We start from the raw sequence: 12,643 nt of genomic DNA on the forward strand, positions 1-12,643 counted from the left end.
GTTAGTGCGCCGGACATGGAGCGTTTGGGCCAGACACTTTCCAGCTCTGCTGGGTGTGTTAGTGCGCCGGACATGGAGTGCTTGTGCCAGACACTTTCCAGCTCTGCTGGGTGTGTTAGTGCGCCGGACAACGAGCGTTAGTGCCAGACACTTTCCAGCACTGCTGGAGGTGTTAGTGCGCCGGGGGACTACCGCGCGGCCGCGCTTATTGCCGGCCGCGCTTATAACTTTAGTCCCCGGCTTCTGCGGCCTAGTGTCGTTCTTTCCCGCCCACAGGCCTGCCAGTCAGGGGAGGGGCGGGACGCTGCACGGATCGTCAGCGGAGGGCTGGAGCATACATTAGTATCCTCCTCCCTCCTCACTCAGTACAGTGGGGCACTGGATTCCCGCACTTTTCTTGGGCACGCCCACGGTCTCCTCCTCCCCACAGAACGCCGGCAGCCATTCCTGTCAGCGATTCAGACGCTGGAGAGGAGAGGCAACACAGGGAGACCCAGGCAGGGAATCTGGTGACCACACAACCGCTCTGAGCGGTCGGTAAGCAGCACCTGTGGTGCTGGCCCCACTGAGTACCGAAGTGTATATATATATATATAGGCTTATAGGCTATACATTGCACTGTACGGTCGCTCTGTTGATTTTTGGCTATATACCCTCCTGGTTGTTCTCAGAGGAGACAACATGTCATCTGCAAAAAGCAAGGGTGCCAAAGCACAGGCGTACTTTGCAACCTGTACCTCATGTACAGCTGTACTACCGGCAGGGTCCACTGACCCTCATTGTGTGCAATGCTCGGCCCCTGTGGCACTTGCTCAGCCGGAGCCTCTGCTACAGGTGGCCCAGGTGGATCCACCTGCTACCACTGTCCAGGTGACAGGGACGGAGTTTGCAGCCTTTGCTGACAAACTGTCTGAGACTATGGATAAATGGTCTGCTAAAATACTGGAAGCATTGCAGTCCAGACCGGTGATTCAGGCCCCGGGCTCTATCCAATCCTTGACCCCTGGTCCCCCTCAATTGGAACAGCAATGTTCCCCGGGGGTAACCCACAGGTCCCAGGGTGAGGTCTCTGACACGGACCGCAGTCCCAGGCCGCCCAAGCGGGGTCGCTGGGAAATTCCCTCCACTTCATCACACTGTTCAGGGTCCCAGCAGGGGGACTCTCTGGAGGATGAAGCGGAGGTATCAGATCAGGATTCTGATACTGAAGCCGCTCTCAACCTAGATACACCTGAAGGTGACGCATTAGTGAATGACCTTATAGCGACCATCAATCAGGTGTTGGATATTTCTCCCCCAGCTCCTCCAATTGAGGAGTCTGCTTCTCAGGAGAAATTCCGTTTCAGGTTTCCAAAGCGTACATTAAATTTGTTTCTGGATCACTCTGACTTCAGAGAGGCAATCCAGAAAAACCGAGACTGTCCAGACAAGCGTTTTTCCAAGCGCCTTAAGGACACACGTTATCCCTTCCCCCCCCGAGGTTGTCAAGGGATGGACTCAGTGTCCTAAGGTGGATCCTCCAATCTCCAGACTGGCGGCTAGATCCATAGTTGCAGTGGAAGACGGGGCTTCACTCAAAGATGCCACTGACAGACAGATGGAACTATGGTTAAAATCCATCTATGAAGCTATAGGCGCGTCTTTTGCTCCAGCATTCGCTGCCGTATGGGCACTCCAAGGTATCTCAGCTTGTCAGGCGCAGATTCATGCGGTAACACGTACGTCTGCCCCGCAAGTGGTGTCCTTAACCAATCAGGCGTCGGCGTTTGCGTCCTACGCCATTAATGCTATCCTGGACTCTGCGAGCCGTACGGCGGTGGCATCCGCCAACTCAGTGGTACTCCGCAGGGCCATGTGGCTACGTGAATGGAAGGCAGACTCTGCTGCCAAAAAGTTCTTAACCGGTTTGCCATTGGCTGGCGACCGCTTGTTTGGTGAGCGATTGGATGAAATCATTAAACAATCCAAGGGAAAGGATTCATCCTTACCCCAGTCCAAACCAAACAGACCTCCACCACGGAAGGTACAATCGAGGTTTCGGTCCTTTCGGACCGCGGGCAGATCTCAATTTTCCTCGTCCAAAAGGCCTCAGAAAGATCAGAGGAACTCAGATGCATGGCGGTCTAAGTCACGTCCTAAAAAGACCGCCGGAGGAACCGCTCCCAAAGCGGCCTCCTCATGACTTTCGGCCTCTTCAAACCGCATCCTCGGTCGGTGGCAGGCTCTCCCGCTTTTGTGACGCCTGGCTGCCACAAGTAAAAGACCGATGGGTGAGAGACATTCTATCTCACGGTTACAGGATAGAGTTCAACTCTCGTCCTCCGACTCGTTTCTTCAGAACATCTCCACCCCCCAACAGAGCCGAGGCTCTTATGCAGGCGGTGGGCACCCTGAAGGCGGAAGGAGTGGTGATCCCGGTTCCTCTTCAGCAACGGGGTCACGGTTTTTACTCCAACTTGTTCGTGGTGCCAAAAAAGGACGGATCCTTCCGTCCCGTTCTGGACCTAAAGCTGCTCAACAAGCATGTGAAAACCAGGCGGTTCCGGATGGAATCGCTTCGCTCCGTCATCGCCTCCATGTCCCAAGGAGATTTCCTGGCATCAATAGACATCAAAGATGCTTATCTCCACGTACCGATTGCGCCAGAGCATCAGCGCTTCCTGCGCTTCACCATAGGGGACGAACACCTTCAGTTCGTGGCACTACCTTTTGGCCTGGCAACAGCCCCACGGGTCTTCACCAAGGTCATGGCAACAGTGGTGGCAATCCTACACTCTCAGGGACACTCGGTGATCCCTTACTTAGACGATCTACTTGTCAAGGCACCCTCTCAAGGGGCATGCCAACACAGCCTGAACATTGCTCTGGAAACTCTCCAGAGTTTCGGGTGGATCATCAATTTTCCAAAGTCAAATCTGACACCGGCCCAATCACTGACATATCTTGGCATGGAGTTTCATACTCTCTCAGCGATAGTGAAGCTTCCGCTGAACAAACAGCGTTCACTACAGACAGGGGTGCAATCTCTCCTTCATGGTCAGTCACACCCCCTGAGGCGCCTCATGCACTTCCTAGGGAAGATGGTGGCAGCAATGGAGGCAGTTTCTTTTGCGCAGTTTCATCTGCGCCCACTTCAATGGGACATTCTCCGCAAATGGGACAGGAAGTCGACGTCCCTCGACAGGAACGTCTCCCTTTCTCGGGCAGCCAAAGCTTCCCTTCAGTGGTGGCTTCTTCCCACTTCTCTGTCGAAGGGGAAATCCTTCCTGCCCCCATCCTGGGCTGTGGTCACGACGGACGCGAGCCTGTCAGGGTGGGGAGCGGTCTTTCTCCACCACAGGGCTCAGGGGACTTGGACTCAGACAGAGTCCTCCCTTCAGATCAATGTTCTGGAGATAAGGGCAGTGTATCTTGCCCTAAAGGCGTTCCAGCCGTGGCTGGAAGGCAAACAGATCCGAATTCAGTCGGACAACTCCACAGCGGTGGCATACATCAACCACCAAGGCGGGACACGCAGTCGACAAGCCTTCCAAGAGGTCCGGCGGATTCTGCTATGGGTGGAAGCCACAGCCTCCACCATATCCGCAGTTCACATCCCGGGCGTAGAAAACTGGGAAGCAGACTTTCTCAGTCGCCAGGGCATGGACGCAGGGGAATGGTCCCTTCACCCGGACGTGTTTCAGGAGATCTGTTGCCGCTGGGGCATGCCGGACGTCGACCTAATGGCGTCCCGGCACAACGACACGGTCCCGACGTTCATGGCACGGTCTCAAGATCACAGAGCTCTGGCGGCAGACGCCTTAGTTCAGGATTGGTCGCAGTTTCAACTCCCTTATGTGTTTCCTCCTCTGGCACTGTTGCCCAGAGTGTTACGCAAGATCAGGGCCGACTGCCGTCGCGCCATCCTCGTCGCTCCAGACTGGCCGAGGAGGTCGTGGTACCCGGATCTGTGGCATCTCACGGTCGGCCAACCGTGGGCACTCCCAGACCGACCAGACTTGCTGTCTCAAGGGCCGTTTTTCCATCTGAATTCTGCGGCCCTGAACCTGACTGTGTGGCCATTGAGTCCTGGATCCTAGCGTCTTCAGGATTATCTCAAGAGGTCATTGCCACCATGAGACAGGCTAGGAAACCAACGTCCGCCAAGATCTACCACAGGACGTGGAAAATTTTCCTGTCGTGGTGCTCTGCTCAGGGTGTTTCTCCCTGGCCGTTTACCTTGCCCACTTTTCTGTCCTTCCTTCAATCCGGATTAGAAAAGGGTTTGTCACTAGGCTCCCTTAAGGGACAAGTCTCTGCGCTCTCTGTCTTTTTTCAGAAGCGCCTAGCCAGACTTCCACAGGTACGCACGTTCCTGCAGGGGGTTTGTCACATCGTACCTCCTTACAAGCGTCCGTTAGAACCCTGGGATCTGAACAGGGTGCTGATGGTTCTTCAGAAACCACCGTTCGAGCCAATGAGGGATATCTCTCTCTCACGCCTTTCACAGAAGGTGGTCTTCCTAGTGGCAGTCACATCACTTCGGAGAGTGTCTGAGCTAGCAGCGCTGTCATGCAAAGCCCCCTTCCTGGTGTTTCACCAGGACAAGGTGGTTCTGCGTCCGGTTCCGGAATTTCTCCCTAAGGTGGTATCCCCCTTTCATCTCAATCAGGATATCTCCTTACCCTCTTTTTGTCCTCATCCAGTTCACCAATGTGAAAAGGATTTGCACTTGTTAGATCTGGTGAGAGCACTCAGATTCTACATTTCTCGTACGGCGCCCCTGCGCCGCTCGGATGCACTCTTTGTCCTTGTCGCTGGCCAGCGTAAAGGGACACAAGCTTCCAAATCAACCCTGGCTCGGTGGATCAAGGAACCAATTCTCGAGGCTTATCGTTCCTCCGGGCTTCCGGTTCCCTCAGGGCTGAAGGCCCATTCTACCAGGGCCGTGGGAGCGTCCTGGGCTTTGCGGCACCAGGCTACGGCTCAGCAGGTGTGTCAGGCGGCTACCTGGTCGAGCCTGCACACTTTCACGAAACACTATCAGGTGCATACCTATGCTTCGGCAGATGCCAGCCTAGGTAGGCGAGTCCTTCAGGCGGCGGTTGCCCACCTGTAGGACGGAGCCGGTTGCGGCTCTATTATGAGGTATTATTTACCCACCCAGGGACTGCTTTTGGACGTCCCAATTGTCTGGGTCTCCCAATGGAGCGACAAAGAAGAAGGGAATTTTGTTTACTTACCGTAAATTCCTTTTCTTCTAGCTCCAATTGGGAGACCCAGCACCCGCCCCTGTTTTTTGTGTACACATGTTGTTCATGTTGAATGGTTTCAGTTCTCCGATATTCCTTCGGATTGAATTTACTTTAAACCAATTATAATTTTTTCCTCCTTCTTGCTTTTGCACCAAAACTGAGGAGCCCGTGAGCACGGGGGGTGTATAGGCAGAAGGGGAGGGGCTTTACACTTTTAGTGTAATACTTTGTGTGGCCTCCGGAGGCATAGCTATACACCCAATTGTCTGGGTCTCCCAATTGGAGCTAGAAGAAAAGGAATTTACGGTAAGTAAACAAAATTCCCTTCTTTCATCCTATGCCATGTCTGCCATGCTGGAGGCTTCTCACCGCACTGCGGTGGCTTCGGCTAATTCCCTCGCTATCTGCAGGATCTTGTGGCTTCGAGAGTGGAAGGCAGATGCTTCTTCAAAGAAGTACCTGGCTGGGCTCCCTTTTGCTGGGTCCAGGCTATTCGGTGAACAACTGGATGAAATTATTAAGGAAGCTACTGGCAGGAAGAGTACTTCCATGCCACAAACCAAAACCAGGAAATCTGTCCAGGGTAGGAACCAGTCGCGGTTTCGTTCCTTTCGTTCCTCCAACTGGTCGTCCTCTAAGCCCTCGTCCTCTAACTCAGCCAAGGACCAAAAATCCAACTGGCGCACAAAGGCGCGTCCACAGAAGACCGCAGGAGCTGCTGCCACCAAGGCAGCCTCCTCTTGACTATCTGTCCGCGCCAGCAACGTCCTTAGTCGGTGGCAGGCTCTCCCACTTTGGCGACGCGTGGTTTCAACACGTCTCCGATCAGTGGGTGCGGGATGTCATCTCTCACGGCTACAGGATAGAATTCTCTTCCAGCCCCCCAAACAGATTTTTTTCTGTCAACTCCCCCCCTGTTCCAAGGCCGCCGCCTTCTCTCAAGCCGTGGCATCCTTGCAGGCCAACGGAGTAATTGTACCGGTTCCCGCCCGGGAACGGTTCAGAGGTTTCTACTCAAATCTCTTCCTAGTCCCCAGAAAGGACGGTTCCTTCCGGCCCATCCTGGATCTCAAGCTTCTCAACAAGCATGTTCAGGTGCGGCATTTTCGCATGGAATCTCTGCGGTCAGTCATTGCCTCAATGACCCAAAGGGATTTCCTGGCATCCATCGACATCAGAGATGCCTATCTGCATGTGCCAATTGCAGTTTCTCACCAGCGTTGGCTACGTTTTGCAATCGGAGAGGAACATTTCCAATTCGTGGCTCTCCCCTTCGGGTTAGCCACGGCCCCTCGGGTATTCACCAAAGTCATGGCAGCAGTGATTGCGGTTCTGCACCTCCAGGGGTTGGCAGTGATCCCTTACCTGGACGACCTTCTAGTCAAGGCTTCATCCAGCGCAGACTGTCAGCTGAGTGTCTCGCTCACTCTCGCCACTCTAGCCCAATTCGGGTGGCTGGTCAATCTTCCCAAATCCACTCTGACTCCGACCCAGAGTCTCACGTACCTAGGGATGCAGTTCGAGACTCTGCCAGCGCTTGTGAAGTTGCCCTTGATCAAACAGCAGTCCCTCCAACTGGCGGTGCGCTCTCTGCTGAGGCCCCGCCGTTATTCCATCAGGCACCTGAAGCAGGTGCTGGGTCAGATGGTGGCGTCAATGGAGGCTGTTCCCTTTGCCCAGTTCCATCTGCGTCCTCTGCAGCTGGACATTCTCCGCTGTTGGGACAAGCGGCCTTCCTCCTTGCACAGGTTAGTGGCTCTGTCGCCACAGACCAGGAGCTCTCTTCAGTGGTGGCTTCGGCCCCTCTCTCTGTCTCAGGGACGCTCCTTCCTGGCTCCGTCCTGGGTGGTCCTCACCACGGATGCCAGTCTATCCGGCTGGGGAGCGGTATGTCTCCACCACCGAGCACAGGGCACTTGGACTCCGTCCGAGTCAGCCCTCTCGATCAATGTGCTGGAAACCAGAGCCGTGCTCCTGGCTCTCCTATCTTTTCACCACCTATTGGCGGGCAAGCACATCCGAGTCCAGTCAGACAACGCAACAGCGGTTGCCTACATCAATCACCAAGGCGGGACACGCAGCCGCCTGACAATGTTGGAGGTACAACGTATCCTTCAATGGACGGAGGACTCCAAGTCCACCATATCCGCAGTCCACATCCCAGGCGTGGAAAACTGGGAGGCAGATTATCTCAACCGTCAAACCGTGGACAGTGGCGAGTGGTCCCTGCATCCGGCAGTGTTTCAGTCAATCTGCCGCAAGTGGGGCACTCCGGACGTGGACCTAATGGCATCCCGTCACAACAACAAGGTTCCAGTTTACGTGGCTCGCTCCCACGATCCTCAGGCCTTCGCAGCATACGCTCTGGTTCAAGACTGGTCCCAGTTTCGTCTGTCCTACGTGTTTCCCCCTCTAGCTCTCTTGCCTAGAGTCCTGCGCAAGATCAGAATGGAGGGCCGTCGGGTCATCCTCATTGCTCCGGACTGGCCCAGGCGAGCTTGGTACCCAGACCTGCTCCATCTGTCCGTAGAGGTGCCGTGGCATCTTCCGGACCGTCCAGACCTTCTCTCACAAGGTCCGTTTTTCCGCCAGAATTCTGCGGCTCTCAGATTGACGGCGTGGCTCTTGAGTCCTGGATCTTGACGGCTTCTGTTATTCCTCCTGATGTCATTTCCACTATGACTCGGGCTCGGAAGTCTTCCTCGGCCAAGATCTACCACAGGACTTGGAAGATTTTCCTGTCCTGCTGTCGCTCTTCCGGCCATGCTCCTTGGCCTTTTTCCTTGCCGACCCTTCTGTCCTTTTTACAGTTCGGTCTGCAGCTAGGACTGTCCCTCAATTCTCTCAAGGGACAAGTCTCGGCTCTGTCAGTGCTGTTCCAGCGGCGTATCGCCCGGCTGGCTCAGGTCCGCACCTTCATGCAGGGCGCGTCTCACATCATTCCGCCTTACCGGCGCCCCTTGGATCCCTGGGACCTCAATTTGGTCCTCACGGCCTTGCAGAAACCCCCCTTTGAGCCTCTTAGGGAGGTTCCTTTGTTTCGTCTTTCACAGAAAGTGGTCTTTCTAGTGGCCTTAACTTCCCTCAGGAGAGTCTCTGATTTGGCTGCGCTCTCTTCGGAGTCACCTTTTTTGGTTTTTCATCAAGACAAGGTGGTTCTCCGTCCGACCCCGGACTTTCTCCCTAAGGTGGTTTCTCCTTTCCACCTTAACCAGGACATTACCCTGCCTTCCTTTTGTCCGGCTCCTGTTCATCGCTTTGAAAAAGCGTTGCATACGGGCGCTCCGGATCTATGTGTCTCGCACCGCTGCTCTTAGGCGGTGCACCTCTCTTTTTGTGCTAACCACAGGTCGGCGTAAGGGCCTCTCTGCTTCTAAGCCGACCTTAGCCCGTTGGATTAGGTTGACCATTTCAGATGCCTACCAGTGTTCTCAGGTGCCTCCCCCGCCGGGGATCAAGGCACACTCGACCAGAGCTGTCGGTGCCTCTTGGGCTTTCAGGCACCAGGCTACGGCTCAGCAAGTCTGTCAGGCTGCCACTTGGACTAGCCTGCATACCTTTTCAAAGCACTACCAAGTGCATGCTCATGCTTCGGCAGATGTGAGCTTGGGCAGACGCATCCTTCAGGCAGCTGTCGCCCATTTGTGAAGTAAGGCTCTGCCTACTTCTCAGTTTTTCTGTTTATTCCCACCCATGGACTGCTTTGAGACGTCCCAATGTCTGGGTCTCCCATAGGAACGATAAAGAAAAAGAGAATTTTCTTTACTTACCGTAAATTCTTTTTCTTATAGTTCCGTATTGGGAGACCCAGCACCCTCCCTGTTGCCTGTTGGCAGTTTCTTGTTCCGCGTGTTTTCACCGGCTGTTGTCATGGACAGAGTCTCCGGTTGTTCCGGTTCTTGCTCTGTTTTTACTTGTGGGTGGCTATTCTCCTTCAGCTTTTGCACTAAACTGGCTAGATTTGGTTCTCCTGGGGTGTATAGGCTCAGAGGGAGGAGCTACACTTTTTAGTGTAGTACTTTGTGTGTCCTCCGGAGGCAGAAGCTATACACCCAATGTCTGGGTCTCCCAATATGGAACTATAAGAAAAAGAATTTACGGTAAGTAAACAAAATTCTCTTTTTTTAATATTCTAACACAATATTATCTGCATATAAATTTATATTATTCTCACATTTCGTGTGTTTTTTGCCTGCATAGTAACTCTACTTGTCTGATTATTTTTTCCAGATGATGACCAACATGTCATAGCCATTAAGAACACAAGAATAGGAACCCTCAACCCCTACACTCCACTCCAGCGCCTTCCATTGGTTCTCCCTCCTGTCTCACATTCCAAAATCCCCCCTATCTCCCCTAACCTGGTAAGGGAAGTTACCCTTAGAGTCTGAAGATGGCCCTAAGCATGAAACAGCTATCTGACACCTCTCTGACTAAGCATTAGTAAAAAGTAAAGAAGGCGCTTGCAGACACTTCTGGTAGCACTTACTGTATCTTCTATGGGAAGAAATGGTCATCATGTTGCAATCGTGTTGCTGTCTTATGCATTATGCTAGGTTCACACTCTCCACTGAACACTGCATCAGGGTTTCCTCTGTAACCCCTGAATTTTTGGCAAAAACCCCAACAGAGCCCCAATAGCCATTCACTGTTCTGGAGTGACTATGGACACTGTCTGGCCTAAGACGTGTCACTTCAGAAATGCACAGAAAAGTAGTCTGCCCGTGTAAGTATATACTGAAAACTATAATCATCTTCCCACATCTACCTGGTAACTGGTAATGGACCTGTCATTTCCCTTAAAGGAACATCAAACCCAGAGATTAACAATTTAATTACACAAGAATTATAGTTGCCCCCATGGTTTGTCAGTCTTCGGCATTTTCTATGAGCTATAACCTTTTTTATTTTTCTATTAACATTGCTGTATGAGTCTTGTTTTTCTTTTTCGCTCCTAATTGGGAGACCCAGACAATTGGGTGTATAGCTACTGCCTCCGGAGGCCGCACAAAGTACTACACTTAAAAGTGTAAGGCCCCTCCCCTTCTGGCTATACACCCCCCCGTGGGAGCACGGGTCCCTCAGTTTTTTGCTTTGTGCGAAGGAGGTCAGACACGCACGCATAGCTCCACTGTTTAGTCAGCAGCAGCTGCTGACTATGTCGGATGGAAGAAAAGAGGGCCCATACTAGGGCCCCCAGCATGCTCCCTTCTCACCCCACTTTCTGTCGGCGGTGTTTGTTAAGGTTGAGGTACCCATTGTGGGTACGGAGGCTGGAGCCCACATGCTGATTCCTTCCCCATCCCCATTAGGGCTCTGGGTGAAGTGGGACTTTACCGGTCTCCAGGCACTGAGACCGTGCTCCATCCGCAGCCCCTGGAGAAGCCGCTGGATATGGAGCTGAGTATCGTCAGGGACATGGCCCTGCTCCGTCAAGGTACTCTGTGTCCCCGTGCATACGCGCGCACACCGCAGCATTGCTGGGTGTGTTAGTGCGCCGGGGACATCAGCGCTGCTGCGCTTGTGCCATTTCCTCACTACAGCTCGGCTGAGTGGGTAGACCAGGGCGAACGGTCGCGCCGGCCGCCGGGGTCAGTCGCACTGCGACACGGCTGGGACTTGTGGTGCGCCGGGGACTTCCGCGCTGGCCATGCATATATCACGGCCGCGCTTATTACTACAGTCCCCGGCTTTTGCGGCCTAGTTCGTTTCGTTCCCGCCTCCGCACCTGCCAGTCAGGAGGAGGGCGGGACGCTGTACAGACCATCAGCGCTGAGGGCTGGAGTCTTTTTTACATACTCCAGCCCTCACACTAGGCACAGGGGGACGCAGTTTCCCGCACTTTGGTCTGTGGCACGCCCACGGTCCGCCCCTCTTCACAGGACGCCGGCAGCCATTCCTGCCTGCACGCTGAGCTGCAGAGGGGAGACGGGGAGACCCAGACACGGGATTCTACGGCCTCATACCCGCTGTTCAGCGGGCGGTAAGCAGCCCTCAAGGGCTCACCCCCACTTGTGCCGTTTGTGTACCTGGTATTTTGTGTTTGCAAATACTGACACTGTACAGTCGCTGGTGTTCTCGGCTATATACCCTCCTAGATTACAAGGAGGCAACAGCATGTCGTCCGCAAAACGCAAGGGTGCCAAGGCACAGACGTTATATGCTGCCTGTACCGCATGTGGGGCTGCTCTACCGGCAGGTTCCACTGACCCCCATTGTGTGCAGTGCTCAGTCCCTGTGACACAGCCGGGGCCTCTGCTAGACGTGACCCAGGGTGTACCACCTGTGAATGCTGTCCAGGTGACAGGAACGGAGTTTGCAGCTTTTGCTGACAGATTGTCTATGACTATGTCTAAAATTCTTGAAACATTGCAGTCTAGACCAGTAACTCAGACCACGGACACTGTTGAATCATTGCTCCCTGGTCCCCCTCAGCTGGAACACTTCCGTGCTCCGGGGGTGTTACACGCACCCCAGGGTGACGACTCTGACTCGGACGACAGTCCCAGACAACCTAAACGGGCTCGCTATGAGGGGCCCTCAACTTCATCTCACTGGTCAGGATCCCAGCGGGATGAATCTATGGGTGATGAGGCGGATGTAACTGACCAGGATTCTGATCTTGGGACCGCTCTCAATCTGGATACACCGGATGGTGACGCCATAGTGAATGATCTTATAGCGTCCATCAATAAGATGTTAGATATTTCTCCGCCAGCTCCTCCTGCGGAGGAGTCAGCTTCACAGCAGGAGAAATTCCATTTCAGATATCCCAAGCGTAAATTAAGCTCTTTTCTGGACCACGCTGACTTTAGAGACGCAATCCAGAAACCCCACGCTTATCCTGATAAGCGGTTTTCCAAACGGCTTAAAGATACACGCTATCCTTTCCCCCCTGACGTGGTCAAGGGCTGGACCCAGTGTCCCAAGGTGGACCCTCCAATCTCCAGGCTTGCAGCTAGATCCTTAGTTGCAGTAGAAGATGGAGCGGCACTTAAAGATGCCACTGATAGACAGATGGAGCTCTGGTTGAAATCCATCTATGAAGCTATTGGAGCGTCGTTGGCGCCAGCATTCGCAGCCGTATGGGCACTCCAAGCTATTTCAGCTGGGCTTACGCAAGTCGACTCAGTCACACGTACATCTGCTCCGCAGGTGGCACCATTGACCTCTCAAATGTCTGCATTCGCGTCTTACGCGATTAATGCTGTCCTAGACTCTACGAGCCGTACGGCGGTGGCGTCAACCAACTCCGTGGTTTTACGCAGAGCCCTATGGTTGAGAGAATGGAAGGCAGATTCTGCTTCCAAGAAGTGCTTAACCAGTTTGCCTTTTTCTCGTGACCGATTGTTTGGTGAGCGTTTGGATGAAATCATTAAACACTCCAAGGGTAAGGATTCATCCTTACC

General features: G+C 53.7%; 1 protein-coding gene across 4 annotated transcripts in view; it reads left to right on the plus strand.

The window, feature by feature from the left end:
• The window catches only part of FAM149B1 (family with sequence similarity 149 member B1), a 102,594-nt gene that overhangs the window by 32,239 nt on the left and 57,712 nt on the right, over nt 1–12,643 (plus strand). For all 4 annotated transcript variants that reach the window (XR_012754230.1, XM_075348949.1, XM_075348948.1 and 1 more), the window contains exon 9: nt 9,465–9,598. Coding sequence is in view for 3 of the 4 variants with exons in the window: in XM_075348949.1 (XP_075205064.1) it covers nt 9,465–9,598 (134 nt within the window). In the remaining variant the exon portion in view is untranslated. The remainder of the gene's footprint in view (nt 1–9,464; nt 9,599–12,643) is intronic.

Source organism: Anomaloglossus baeobatrachus, chromosome 5, assembly GCF_048569485.1.
Source record: "Anomaloglossus baeobatrachus isolate aAnoBae1 chromosome 5, aAnoBae1.hap1, whole genome shotgun sequence".
Lineage (NCBI taxonomy): Eukaryota > Metazoa > Chordata > Amphibia > Anura > Aromobatidae > Anomaloglossus > Anomaloglossus baeobatrachus.